Source organism: Acipenser ruthenus, chromosome 9 (assembly GCF_902713425.1).
Source record: "Acipenser ruthenus chromosome 9, fAciRut3.2 maternal haplotype, whole genome shotgun sequence".
Taxonomy (NCBI): Eukaryota; Metazoa; Chordata; class Actinopteri; order Acipenseriformes; family Acipenseridae; genus Acipenser; species Acipenser ruthenus.
In genome coordinates, this window is record NC_081197.1 from 33,054,590 (window position 1) to 33,069,378 (window position 14,789).

General features: G+C 37.8%; 1 protein-coding gene across 3 annotated transcripts in view; it reads left to right on the forward strand.

Moving 5' to 3' along the window:
• The first annotated feature begins 411 nt into the window (after positions 1-411).
• LOC117405935 (NADP-dependent malic enzyme, mitochondrial-like) overlaps positions 412-14,789 on the forward strand; it is a 67,580-nt gene continuing 53,202 nt past the window's right edge. Inside the window, exons 1-2 of one of the 3 annotated variants that reach the window (XM_034009474.3) lie at positions 412-537; positions 1,074-1,269. In XM_034009474.3, coding sequence (XP_033865365.2) covers positions 425-537; positions 1,074-1,269 — 309 coding nt within the window. In that variant the 5' untranslated portion in view covers positions 412-424. Of the gene's footprint in view, positions 635-1,073; positions 1,270-14,789 lie in introns of all 3 variants that reach the window. The other 2 variants (XM_034009472.3, XM_034009473.3) reach the window with 2 other exon arrangements.

The window sequence follows — 14,789 nt, forward strand, 5'->3', positions numbered from 1 at the left end:
GGCCTGATTAGCCAATATGCCAATAACACCATTCGCCATAATATGCATAGGGCCGCCAAAATATGAGTTAGTGTAGGACTCCCATGTCCCGTAATCCGACCCTGTACCACCTACACCCATTACAATTTATTAAAAATTATGTGCCATTAACAAAATGAATGTTACAATGAATCAGTGGACAACATGCTATTTTCTTTTGTTACAAAACTCGAGGGTTAGTAAAATACAATATAGCCAGTTTAAAATGAAAACCCTCGGGGTCTTCCGGATAGACAACCCCTTTTCTTTTCTTCGGGCGCCGGAAACACCCTTAACGCGTGGGCAGGAGAGGTAAGCATTTCTACCCAATTGTTTTGTTGTGTCCCTTAAAGAACGCGGCGTGTGTCGTGCCTTCTGCATCAGCAGCCCGGTTGGTTCTCTCTCGATGAAGAGGCGGGGGGAGGAGAGGGGAGGGGAAAGGAAAGAGAAACAGTGTCAATGTCACACGCACAGTCGACCTGTATTAGCTGTTTTTGTAGACTACGGCAAGAGCCAGAGGTAATTACAGGGAAAGGACACTGTAAAACACAGCACACATCTTGTAAACCTGACTCCATTAAAAGTAAGGATATCTTGATACAATATCCATTTAAAGGTACGTAAAGTTTCCTAGGAAGCATGCTTTTACACATTGGGATCTGAAAGGCATTGCTCCAAATGCTAACGTCTGTACAATCATTGCTAAAATGTTTCTCAATTGTGGTGATGATACATTATTAGAAAATTACAAACTTTTGCGTATAGCTTGAAAACGATTTCTTAATATGTATTATTTTCCACCTGTTGTGTTGCTATTGAATGCTGCTATACTGTGTGCTGCTAGCTAGGCCTAATTGAGTTGTTTTTGTCAAGAAAGTTATTTTGCCTGTACAGAAGAAAGATGATTTTTAGATGTTGCCATCTTTTATAAAGTAATTTGAAACCCCCAATTTTAAAAAGAAGCAACTAAATAATTTATATTTTTCTAAATAATTGTGTGTATTCACAGTAAAATGAGTTTATTGTTTTGTTTTTTTTGTTTGTTTTTTATGCAGGAAATACAAGAACATGCAGTCATTCTGCAAAACAGCTACCAATAACCTGATGAAAATCCTGTCCAGAAATGCAGGTTTTCCATCAGTAAGTCCCACAAGCAGAGCTGGCTTGGGGATAGCAAGAGCCAGCCACTCTGGGATAGTCCCCACCAAGAAGAGAGGATATGACATCACCAGGAATCCACACCTCAACAAGGTAAGCCAAAACCAACACCTCTCTGTTTTTAAATTGCACCATTACAATGGGGTGATCCATTCCCAGCATGTCTATAATCTTACCTTTGTTAAGGTACTTACTGTAAAACACTCCCATTGCATAGCAGTTTGATCCATTCCTGTATTTACTATGAGTTTAATAAGACACTTCTGAGCTTGGTACCTCTACATTGTGGCTAATCAAGCTTGTATTAAATTTTGGTATGGGTGAAACTGCTGTGCAATAGGAGTCTTATTCCATCCCTGTACAATTGGAATGAGCAGAAGTAACAATGAAACAACAATGAAAAAATAGATGCCTTGGCACTAGGACACCTTTAACTCTAAAAAGATGGAGATGGATCTTAGGGAACAGGGTTCCAGGTTCTATATAGCTACAATATATTATTTAAAAAATAGATCTTCTAATTAATACTACCCTTGCCTGCAACAGCCAACATAAAGGGGGAGGGCTCTAACTTTATATACACTTGGAAGTAATTTATTCAAGACATTTTGCCTCCGTTGCATAAATTGCTATCGACAGTTAATTGCAGGTACAGTTCAGAAGTTCAAAAGCTAAGATACCTTATCATTTGATTCCCATCCATACTGTCATTAAGGTGCTGCTTTTTATCATTAGAATAGCAAAGGAAAGAAGACTTGCATTGCATAGCAATTTTAGCCATCCAGGTTATATCACGAGTTTAAATAGGCACACACTGTTTACCTAGCTTTTGATCTACAAGAGGTACTAAAATACTTTAAATCAAAGTCTGGGGGCATATGGATGTGTATTTCTGTATGTCTCATCTGTATCCACATGTTTTTACATGTGCATACAGTGGATGCTGGTCTTGGGACTTTTTTTATGAAAAAGGATAATTAAAAGTCATAAAGCATATTCATTTAAGTGCTGCTGTATGTTTCATGAAAAAAGAAGAAATATTTGAGTAAAATCAACTCAAATATTTCTGCACTTGACTGTTGAGCCACCATGGCTAGGTATTGAACTGCACTGTTAAAAGTCAGGCTCAGAAGGTCATCCAGCAACTACATGCAGCATGTACTAAAGTACTAAACTCATTCAAACATGTTATCATTTACAAATGATAATGTGTTTGTATTTGTTTACAGAGCAAATAGAAGCTGGGAGATATGTGGCGCAATGAAACCTTATTCTAGTTAGAATTGCACAAAGCTCTACAGGGCAAATCAATAATAACTGAAGCAGCTTCTCATTACAATACAGCTTGTTTTTTTCTTGGGTGCTAAAACCCAGAGTACCAAGGAGACTTTTCATTCCCCCTATACAGTCTGAAAATGGAGAAAGCATTAATATTGCATTGAGCGTCTACAACCCGCAGGATATCCAGCTAACTGAAACAAGGGATTGGTAGCTTGTTCATTGCATTGTTAGGGTTCCTGAGGATTACTGTAGCCGAGTGATATCACACACAGCCTTTACAAAAAGGTAGGATGATTGGTGGCTAGCAACTCAGTCTAATTACTGGATGTTATGGCAAAAAAACAATAATGAACCAATTAAAGTATCATTACTAGTGGCTGTATGTTAAAAATTAAACAACTGGAAGAGAGTTAGAGATTAATGAGTGAACAGATAAATGATTTGTGAGCATAAAGAAGGCCTATGAAAGTCCGCTATTCAAAGCAAGACAATCCATTTAAAATGTAACACCAGTGAATATGTGGGCTGTGCAAGTTCTTGCTGTATAAGACATGTTTTACAACAAGAACCTTACACTTTCCACCTTCACTTCCTTCTAACCACTCTTCATACAGAATCCCTCCATTCCCAAAGTACATACCTCTGTGTTCTATGGGGTCCTTACAGTGTATTGCCCACTGATGTGGACCCGCTAAGAAAACTTTCTAATTGCACATTTTTTAATTTATATTGATTTATTTGTATTTTTTATGTCATTTTTTAAAATTAAACCCTATATAATGAAGTGACACACAGTTCTATGATTTCAGTAAAACAATTTGAGGAATTGGAATACTGTGCTATAGCAGTTGATGGGGTTTCTTTACATCTGTGGCCTCTCAGCTTGCTGAGGTTGTATATTCTTTTTTTGGTGAATGAGGACACTAAAGCAGTGTAGTTAGTGCACTGTGTATGGTGGCTCCACTGCAGCCAGTGTGAGAACAAGGACAGGTTTGCAGTGAACGGTGTGTCTTGATGAACTTGAAATATAACAGATACTGTAAAGCCAAATATAAGATCACACTCCCTCCTGCAATAATGCTGAAGCATTGTTGCAGGGGGGAGCATGAATTGGATACACTGCAGTGTTGAGAATAAAACATATTTCTCCTGGCGAACGTTCCTGAGTAAAAGTTAAAAAAAAAAAAAAAAAAAAAAATCTAAACTTTTAGGAATATGTTGAACAAAATGTGCTACGGTATGGGCAACATAGGATACAGCAAAGGTAAAGTAATGTGCTGTAAACACTACAGGGGGTAACACTTTAACCTTGACAGTAGTACTGCATAAACGGCTGTTCAGATTGAGCTATCCACTGAAAGCAGGTGCTGACAATCAGGTGACGGTCATTGGTGTTGATTGCGCTAATTTACCATTCAAAATGAAACAAGTGAATAAACAGCTGCTTGGATTTATGTGGAAGTCTCAGTGGAGAACAGCGATCATCACAACTCTAAGCAGCTGTTTTTTAGTTGTTTCCATTGGAATGGTAAATTAGCCTAATCAACACCAATGACCCTCAACCTGTGGTAAGCTTATCCAAATAATTGAATAATCAGTTTGTGCAGCTCTACTTGACAGTATCCCAAGCTGATTAAATTTGCACAGTCCCTACCTGGAGGCATTCAGTTTGGACTGACAGAGATGGAATAGAAACAGTGACTGCCAGAGCAGGGTTGCCGTGGAAACTGTAGCACTGAAATAGGAAGTGTTGTTGACCACTAGGGTTGAAAACATGCTGTTTATTTATTTAAATTGTTCCTGTCCAGGAAATCCTGGTGAATCATATAGTTTATTGGCCCAACCTGATCGTGGATACATTATCAACCCAACATTCACATAAAGGCTAGGAAGTTAAAAATTATGATTTGTTGTATTGGCTGGTTATGAAGCTATTTGTGTTGAGGAAACTAGAGGAAGTTTACAATTAAACATGTTGCTGTTCCAGAGAAGGAAATATGAAAAGTTCTTTCAGGATACAGTGCATTCAACTGCATGTATATGTTTTTAGAGTTCAGTAGTTTCAGTGCTTCAGTAGCTTTAACGGTTCTTCTTGCAATTACTCAAAGACTGTGTTTAATTCAGTGTTGCAGTGTTAAAACTGAGTTACTCTGTTAAGGCACTTTGACTTGAATTCAGGAGCTGCTATCCAGCTCTACTTGTTAGATTGTGTTTCACTATAGACATGTACCACAGACTAGATCAACAAAGATCTAATTCTAATGAATAGGTTTTGTGCAGATGATGCGTATTGACTGCGATGCTAAAGAAAACTTGATTCGGTAGTTGCCACTGGCTCTTAATCCTAAACCCTTTCCTGATCCAGCCTGTAGTGCATGCTGCAAGTCTGTGTTGAACGAACAAGTACAACTCAAGAGCTGCTCCTGAACTCAATATTTCATGTATATTATACATAATACTTTGTGAATCCAAAATAAGTAGAAAGTTATGAAACTCTAAATACCATCTAAACCAATTATTGTGAACCACAATCATGCTGCAAATTGCTACCTAAAAGCAACAATTAAGGTGGGGGAAATTGAGTATTGTGAGGGTTGTTCCAGCCCTTGACTGCCTTGCCTTTGTATGATATGTTCTGTCCGATACCATAAGTTCAACTTGACGTCTTTCAAGTTATTGACGTGCATTCTCATGAGGCAGAAATTGAGGGCCAGGCAGTAATAGCTACAGGAGCATTCATTTACAGTAGGTCAGAGCAAGTGGGTGTGAAAGGGGTGTGCAGTAGGCTTGCCACTCCATTGGATGGCAATTAATAGTTCCATCAGTAATAGGCTTCTCACATGATCTAGTATATTTATAGACAGTTTTCTCATGCAGGTCATTTTAGTTCAAGTTGATCTTTTTAGTGCAATTTTGTAGAACAAAATAACAACCTGTGATATCTCCACCCTGAATTATTTTTTCTCTCCATTACCTCTATAATATACTGTGTCAATCATCTCTTCTCTGGTAACGCCCATCTAAAAAATGTTACAATCAGTTTTTTAAGAGTATGGTGCTTCAGGTTCCCAGTGTCAGAGGATAGCCATGTTGAATGTTGGAATAGAACTGTAGAATTTTGGAATTTAACTTTTTGAGGGGACAAAAAGGAACACATTCAGTTGAACTCTTTCAGCACTGCAGGCATGTCAACTAGGTCTAGGAAAGATCTCCATTCAGTTCTGTTCTAACCATTGCCTATATATAAAGCTTTTTCAATGACACTGAAAGTATTTCATTAGGTGTCCTGTGTTTAGCTTTCTGTATAAGGAATGCTGGAATACACGTGCATTAAATTATCGAAAGTCTTTTGGATATGATGGCTGTTGTGGGACAATGTGAAATTAGTATCTTAGGTTCTATTGGAAAGACTCTCTTTTTCTGGTGTGTGTAGACATATCTTACCACACACACCTGGGTGCGTTGTGAGATTTTAAAGAAATTCAAGGACATTTATTTTAATTTTTATTTTATAGGGTCCTATTTAGTTTCGGTTATTATTTGACTAATACAAAAATATTAAAATATATAAGAAGCCTGAAGTCCTTTACTGAAGTCCTTTAAGATAAGTTTTTAAAACTGCTGACCAAGATGTGCTTCGATCTTCAGAGAGGATGAGCCCCCAGTAATTCTTCCTGCACGGTCATGTGATCTTGTTTAGCCAATCACAACATTTAATTTATCCAAGCCATTTTATAATTCATAATAAACCACATGGATCATCTCAACCAATTCGGTTCTGTGAAGAAAACTAGAAACTAGATGCCAGTCCAGAGCATTATTTAAAAAATGTCTTTGATTGATATCCGCTGCAACGGTCTTTGTCTTTCGCTAAGTCACCTGTTAGCAATTATCTAGCATTTAATGACTGCCACGTCAAGCATAATTGCCTTAATAGATGTCAATTTCACAAAACTTGTTGGCACTGTTTGAAAATGAGACAAAAGACGTGAGAGGTATGGAGTGTTAACCACTATGTCCCTGATGCTTTCTGAAGGTATGTGCTAATCTATGACAGTTTGTAAGGAAGTTTGCCCAGGCCATGCCTGCTTATTTTTTTCCCTGTTATTGTCAATCCACCACATTACACAAGTACTGATCTAAACCTCTTTTTTTGTTGTTGGTAATTATGCCAGCAAAAAGACATGGGAGACTGTTTAATTATTCTTGTTGAAAGATACTACAGAAACAGACCCATATTAAAAGATGTGTGTGGTCCCAGTACTTTTGATAACGATTCTGAGAAACAGATGAGTATGTTTGCTGTCATGTAACAATTTTGCTTGTTCCAGTTTACAAACTTACAGTACAACAGTGAGCGGTTGCAGTAAACAGGTCAAATGGATAAAGGAAAGCGGGGAACAGCATTTACAACTGGTTTGTGGGATACTTTCCCAATGGCACTGTTAAAAAAGGTGTGCTTAGTGAGGCTGAGACTTGATGTCACAGATTTGAGATTCACTGTCCAAATAGAAGCTGTAACTTATAGAAAATACATGTATAATTGTTTCCTGTTACTCTAGTGTAATAATTACCCCCTTCTTTTTTGCACCTTCATTTTTGATAGACGATAAGCTTGAGAAAGTTATTTAATTGGGTATCCTTCAGCAGTACTGTATGTGTAGCAAGCATGTCAATGCTCTTTAGGATATTCTACGTTGGCCCTGTTTTTGGCTTCTAAGCTCTGCTACCCCAGTTCCCAGATGCTTGTTCAGAAGGTTCTGCCCTTTCTTTTACAGTCCCTCACTCATCATCACATTATACCCTGCAGTATAAAAGATTTATACAAAACACAGAATACTGAATTTACTAAAGCAAAACCAGCACCAAAAATAACGTGTAAATCTGCATGGCGAGCCAGAAAAGTAATGTTTAGCATTGAAGCAGATCTTTTTATATAATCATAAACTTTTGAGCATTGTTTAAAATAAGGAAACAGAAGGCAAGGGAACAGAAAGTGTTGAATCAGCAAAGTAATCTTCTGTTTTGAGTGGCGTTAGGCATGGATCATTTCCGCACCGTGGAGACCCATGTTAAAGCAAGTGAAAAGTTTGCCACCAATTTTTCTTCTGTTTTATTTTTTTCTTGCAGAATTTATAAAATTGATGTTGTTTTATTCTTTATAGTTTTGAGGCGAAACATTTTATTTACACTTGCTTTTTGCAGGGATGGAAATAAGACTTATATTGCACCGCAATTCCACCCATTCCAGGTTTTACTACAAGTTTGAATAGCCACAGTCTATAGGTAACAAGTCTGAGTGTGTTCTATTAAACTCATAGTAAAACCAGGAGTGAATCAAAGTCCTATGCCATGGGAGTCTTATTTCCATCCCTGCTTTTGTTTCTTTGGTAACTGGTGAGTGGCTGGTAGTTTTCCATTATGTTATTATTTCCATTATACTAAAACAGCATTGCATTGATCTTGACAAAACATCATCAGACAATAATCAAAAGCACACCTTTGTTGTCCCAAACATTGCTGCTGTAAATGAGATGCTTGTCTGTTTTACCAAAAAACTACAATTATGTTGGCTTGCGTTATGCTTCACAATCACCTACATTTTGAAGTAGTTCGCAATCGAAATCTAACAATTCAGTGCCATTTTATTTATTAAATGTATGTGAATAATTGTTGGTAAATTTATATAGGGCTATAAATACTTTACACCGCATTTGAAGAGGTAATCGAAAATAAGAGTCTACCTGTGACTGACGAGGAGCCCTCCACATGAAAAAGGGCAGGGCGAAGCCATGCTGTAAAATGTATTTGTTTTGTATTATTATTTAAAAATGTATTGTTTATTTGTTTTAGAACAGGGTAGCCCTCCACCCCTGTGTTTGTGTGTTATTCTGTATCTGTTTTGTTTTATTATAATGTATGTCTTTTTAAATTATGGCGTAGCTGTGTTGTTATTTTTATTTTAAATGTGTTCTGGCAGAGGCGAGGTTGGCAGCTTGTCCTCTGCCAGTAGTAGCTTAAAAAAACCTTGTGTAGAAGGTGGCATAAAAGCTTGCAGCTCTCTGCAGTCTAGGTGGGTGTACAGAGGAGAGTACGGGAGAGCGAAAAGAAAATTTAAAAATGATACAGGATCAGTGACAGCGTTTGCCATGCCTGACCTGTATTGGCTATTGTGTTTTGGTGTTCGTGATTTTGTTTTGTTTGAACTTTTATTTTCGCTCTGTGAGCAAAGTGTTTTGGTTTGAATATTTTATTTATTTTTGTTCTTTAAAAAAATAAACTGCGCTGCAGTGCCTTTGCACTGCAGTATTTTGTGTTTGTTTTTGTCCTGCATCTGGCCTGACATCACTACTCTGCCAACCCTGTCACACTACCCAAAAACTTTTTTTTTCTTTCTTTTTTTTTTTTAAATAAATATTTTTATTTTTAAATACCTCTTAAGCACAAGGACCTTTGTGCTCAGCAGTTTTCCTGCTAAGTACCACAATACAAAACAGAATAAAAGACCATTCTCTGTAAGCTAACACCCACTGTTGTACATGTTACATAAACTATACTCAGAAATTTCCTGTACAGTGTTTCTGCCTCTTGAATCAAATGGTATTGATTACAATCAGAACCTCACAATGGCTGTCGGTAAAATGGGCACACAGCTCCATTCATTTTAAATAATGTATAAAACTAGGTTCAAGTAGTACATTTTGATTTACCCATGTTCATACACTTAACTCTTTATCAACCACAGCAATATATACAGTAGACAGAAATTGTGAGGTTCTGATTGTAATCAATGCCACTACATTCAGGAGGCAGAAACACTGTACGGGAAGCCTTTGAGTGCGGCGGTCTGCTAGTAACAGGTCACGGATAGGGTTGTTAAGTGTGACATTGACGGAATTTGTAAAGGGTGGTTTGTGAGAACTTGGATGTCTCCCAAGGTATTCACCATGCACTATTTACTGGCCCCTGAAGCCCCTTTTTATTTGAGTTGCTGTACACACAACCAGCTCCTCCTTTATACACGTGGCCAATCTAGCAGCAGATTGTCTAATTTAGCCTGACCAAATGTTGACCTGTTTTTAAATCTGCGATGTCTTAGGCCATAAAAATAATAATACATTGTTTTACTATACAGACAGTTTCTCCTAGAAGTGGTTTTACAAAGATAATTAGCGTGTTTAGCTTCACATGCTTGCACCTGATTAGCAGTTTTTGCCTGTATGGCCGCCTCCTTGAGCCGACAAGAAAAAGTAAAAGTGATTAGCTGCACCTGGCAGTTATTATCATCATTTATGAGATGTATTGTTAACAATCAAACCTGGCCTAGATAGATCTCCCAGGGTCGAAGTGTACCAGATTGTGGGCTGGTTGTGGGAAGTGTTGTGATAAGCAATAAAAGAAGAAGCGAAAGAGAAGTTGCGGGCTTCTTGCTTTCGAGTCCAGATAAGTGTAGTTTATTGAAGATAAAAGTTCTGAGTTGCAAAGTTAAAGGCTACATGTTGAGAACAGTTTGCAGGTATCTACTCTCCAAGCATGGATCAGAGCAATAAAAAGCACATTTCAGTTTAAATGCAGTCTTTCAGTGACGTCATGATTTTTCTTTAAACCAATCACAAGAAGACAAGTTTCTTTTGGTTACAGTTATACAATCTCTTAATCAGTCCAAGTATCTAACACTGTCCAGATCTCCCTGATGGGGCTAGCTTTTATGAAACCATCATAAACCAAACTTGTTCCTAAGCCTGAAGGTAATTTAACCTTTTAGTCAAAGCAAGGACAGGAGATAACCTGTCCTGGAACAACCTTATGGTCATCCTTTTGTTTAGAGTAAGAACAGGAACAACTGAAAGATCTTAATGAGCTCTTCAGGTTCTGACCAGAATTCAAGACAGAAAGATTTTGTCTCTCTGCCTAAATTTAAACATTTACCTTCATAGTAAATTCAATCTATGAGTTGTATTATAAGATCTAGTAATGAATTTATGTCTTTTTAAATGTACCAACAGGAAGTCGAGGGCGATTCTCTTCAGAAGAGAGCTGAGGTCACCAAACTGAATTCATTTGTGAATTCATCCAAACAATGCCAGATTTAGAGGATTAGTGTTTAGCCTCAGATTGCAAGTTGCATTTGGCAACAGAGTGCATATAATTATTACTACACAGTCGTTGAGAATCGTAACGCTTTCTAAAAGTTACATTTTAATACAGATTCATTAGGCACTGATGCTTCCAGCGCCCGGTTCCACAGTTGCATATTATTTTATAGCCTGTAAAGGTATGACATACTAGCAGTGAGGACCTGCTTTCTAATCCATTGACCGCACCTCCTGAGCTCAGTACACCTTGCCAGATTCTGGTCCAGCTAAGTAGAGAAGTGTTTACCTCCATAGTTTTATGGTCCTGGTTAATCTAGTGCTACTCCCTAAAATAAGCACCTATTGAAGATCTAGTCACATGCTTCCACATTCTGGTGTTTTAATGATCTAAACAGTGGTGCCACCCATTAAATGTATTTATTCATTTATTGATTTATTTATGGGCCAATTTTCTCAATATTTGTAGTATATGTATTATTGTTAATAAGTGGGTAAGTAAGTCACTAAAATGATTTATATAGAATTAAAGGTTGTTTAGGTCATTAAAACTGACACTTGTGTGTTCTCCAGCCCAAAACCTATGTGCAATTTTTTAAAATATATTTATTTATTTATTTATTTATTTATTTATTTAAATTTAGTCTCGCCAATGGTTTTTACCCCGGTTTTCTCCCCAATTTGGAATGCCCAATTATTCGACTGTTATAAACTGGTACATATTTTAATGTTTAGGTTTAAACTCAGCAGTGAATTACTATCTAGGTATTGGACTTCATTGCTTCAGTGAATAACAAGGCCAAAACATTTTCCTTGAACAAAAGAAACATTTCAGCAACTGCCAAAATAGTGTACCCCCCACCCCTACATTGTGTAGTTCTTTTGGCAAAGCTTGAGGTCTTTCTCCTGTTGTTGTTTGATACTAAGACTCATTTGCAGTGATAGTTTCTGGATTAACAAGGATTATTATGGGATTAGAGACCTGTCGTAGCTCAGACACAGTGCCTCTGTTCTCTGGAGGCCGTGGGTAGAAGGAGGAGGTCTCCTCTGGCTGAAAGAAAGGTTGGAGGTTAACTCAGTTCAGTGTGAATATGAGAAGTGAATGCAACAATTGTTATTGTCAGGCCCACATGCATTCAGTTCTTCTGGAAAACGTTTTGCAAACAACGGCAGTGGCACAGGCTTTTTATTTATTTATTTATTTGTTACTTATTACTTCACGTTTTGTTGTTCTTGTTTGGTGTGGCCAATTCCTTTCCAATTAAAGTCTCTAAGACAAGAACTCCGCTGTTTTTACTACCAGACATAGTAAAATGACTTTAATGACTCCACTGCTTTACAAGTATCAAAATGTGATTATGTTACCATGAGAGGTTTCTAGTGGGTTTTAATTTATAAAACCCTGCCCTCTACCAGGGGTGGGCATTTGTGGTTGAGATCAACATCGATCATCATATCCTTTTCAATGACATATATTTTCAGTGGGAATATTACAGATAATTACGTTCCAGACCTGTGGACAATTATAAATATAATTTCAATTACAGCAGAATTATTTGCTGAAGTTGCAATTACAATTACAATGCTATTTTATTCAGTCATTACAATTATAATTACAATTACACTAAAAAAGTAACAGAAACAACTACACACATTAACATGTTTACTCTGTTTATTCTCAATAACCAAGCAGTAATCACAGGTACAAATACAGAAACATGCAAGAATAATGATCGAATATAAATGCGTAATTGAACTGTAATCGATCAATTATATGGTATAATTACAATCATGTAGGTGTGTCAGAGTTCAAATACAACTACATTGTAATTACAGTTGTGACAGGGCAGAGGGTGGGCACAAGCGAATGTCGTAACCACAGTGCAAAAGAGCCAGGCTCGTCTGCATTCCTGATTGTAGAGCTTTTCATTCTTTTTTTTTATTTTTTAATTTTTTTTTATAAATGTAGTCGTCGCCAATGGTTTTTACCCCGTTTTTCTCCCCAATTTGGAATGCCGAATTATTATTTGTATCCCGGTTCACCGCTGCAACCCCCCGGTGACTCGGGAAACGGAGGCTGGAACACGCGTCCTCCGAAACGTGTTCCTGCCAATCCGTCATTCTTCGCACTGCGGATCCACAGCAAAGCCACCAGGCCTATAGTGCCTATACACAGGGGTTGCTGGTGTGCGGTGAACCGTGGATTGCCCTGCCGACCTAACCCCTCCCTAGCCGGGCACTGCTCTGCCAATTGTGTGCCGCCCCCTAGGAACCCCCGGTCACGGTCGGCAATGATTTGAACCTGCGATCTCCAGGCTATAGGGCGTATCCTGCACTCCAAGCGGAGCGCCTTTACTGGAAGCGCCACTCAGGAGCCCCGATTGTAGAGCTTTTAACCTCGACTCATCTCACCGACGGGACAGGACCGAATCCGCAGCGGCAGTGTATGACACAACACTGCCCTAGGGTTGGAACAATAATCGATTATCGTGATATTATCGCTAATGTTTTTGCATCGATAATTGTATTGCGTTGAAAAATAATTATCGATAATCATTTTATCGTCCGTTACCCACTATGATATGCTTGTGTGTAACAGTAACTCTGCATTGAAGCATTAAGACAGGATTTAACTGTCTGCGTAAGGCGCAACACCTGATCTGTGCGCGCTGCGTAGTGGGAAGTTGTAACATGTGATGTAAGATTCACGGAGTAAAGGCAAACGTTTGAGCTAATGGCGATGGCAACTGCAGAAACTACCAAACCTTCCGAAAAGATTTTAGAAAAAAGAAACAGCATCAGTCCTGTGTGGCAGTTTTTTGGAGTGACAGAAAGTGATCCGCAAGGTAATAAGCCCGTCTGTAGGCAGTGTGGAAAAGTTGATATTTTTTAATCGTAAATTATAATTTGTTTGTTTGTTTTTTTTTAAACACTTTTTTTTAATAAGTAGCCTATATTTCAAAAGTTTAAAAGCTACCAAAGATTTGGTTATATTTAGGGGTCTACTTAAATCGCGGTAAATTTTACGTATTTTTCACGGGTATGTTGCGGAATAAAATTAGGATTTCAAGGTCATTTCACGGACTTGTTTAAACATTAAATAATCCCAAGTAGACAGTATTTCAGAACACTATAAAGCCTAAAAATAGTGGTACTTGCTTCATTTCTAAAACAGAGTGCTGGCATTTGTTAAAGGCGAGTATGCAGCATCCCCCTGCAGGTGACTTGCCCATACATTGAGACTGCACGTCTGCATCCACTGAATTGCTGGAAGTTAAGGCAAAGCTTTGCCAAGTTATACAGATGTGGAAATCGATTAGAAACAGCCCAAAAACTTGGTTACACAAGGGCATCTGGCATACTTTAATAAAGGCAATGTATGCAGCACGTTCGTTGTCATGTAATTTGTCCCATCCAATAATTTATTTTATTAGTACCGAGTCAAAACAAAAAAGACGTGGCTATTCGGGTCTAACTGGCCCAAAGATGCACCTGGCAATTCTGCCTCTATGGCCACGCTGCTCAGAGCGCTGTCTGATACTCATGAACTTGGCAGTTTTCAACTCGTTGTATAATTAAATACAAATCAGTTAAGCACCATCTTTCTGTATTTTGTAGAAGTATAAATACTCCGGTAAACATAAATAACATTCATCATACTCATACTTTGACGGTTTTTGTTTTATTTCCCTTTAAAAACTGCCATTTCTGAAAATAATACTGTCTCAAGCATATTCAAACTGGTAGAAAATGAATAAAAACATTAAATTAAATCTAAAACACACATTTTCAGTATAGTAAGCAGCAGGTTGAAGCGAGGTGGCTGTGCTGGATCGTTTTAGTACTGATTTAACTTGCAGACAGGAATACTTCTTGTCTGGGCTGACTTTCCAGTTTGGTTTCTGAAAGCTGTTTATTTTACGTTCTGTTCAGCAGCCTCTGAAGTAGCCGTTTGTTTAATGCGTGATTTTGAAGCTATAGCGATCGATCGTACTTTCTCCAAATTCACATTAAGATATGGAAAACAATTGCCTCAGTCTGCATGTAGTTTCTTTGTGAAATATCTTTAAACGATCATCAGCCGAAATATACTTTGCTTTTTTTGTCATCCATATCTACTATTTTCCCTCCAATGCTGAAAACTAGATTTTAGCAACCTAAATGAAAACAATGCAGCACCTTTGTCCCGCCCTCTCCTGCACAGTACAGATCACATAAAATCAGTAAAGACGCACTGAT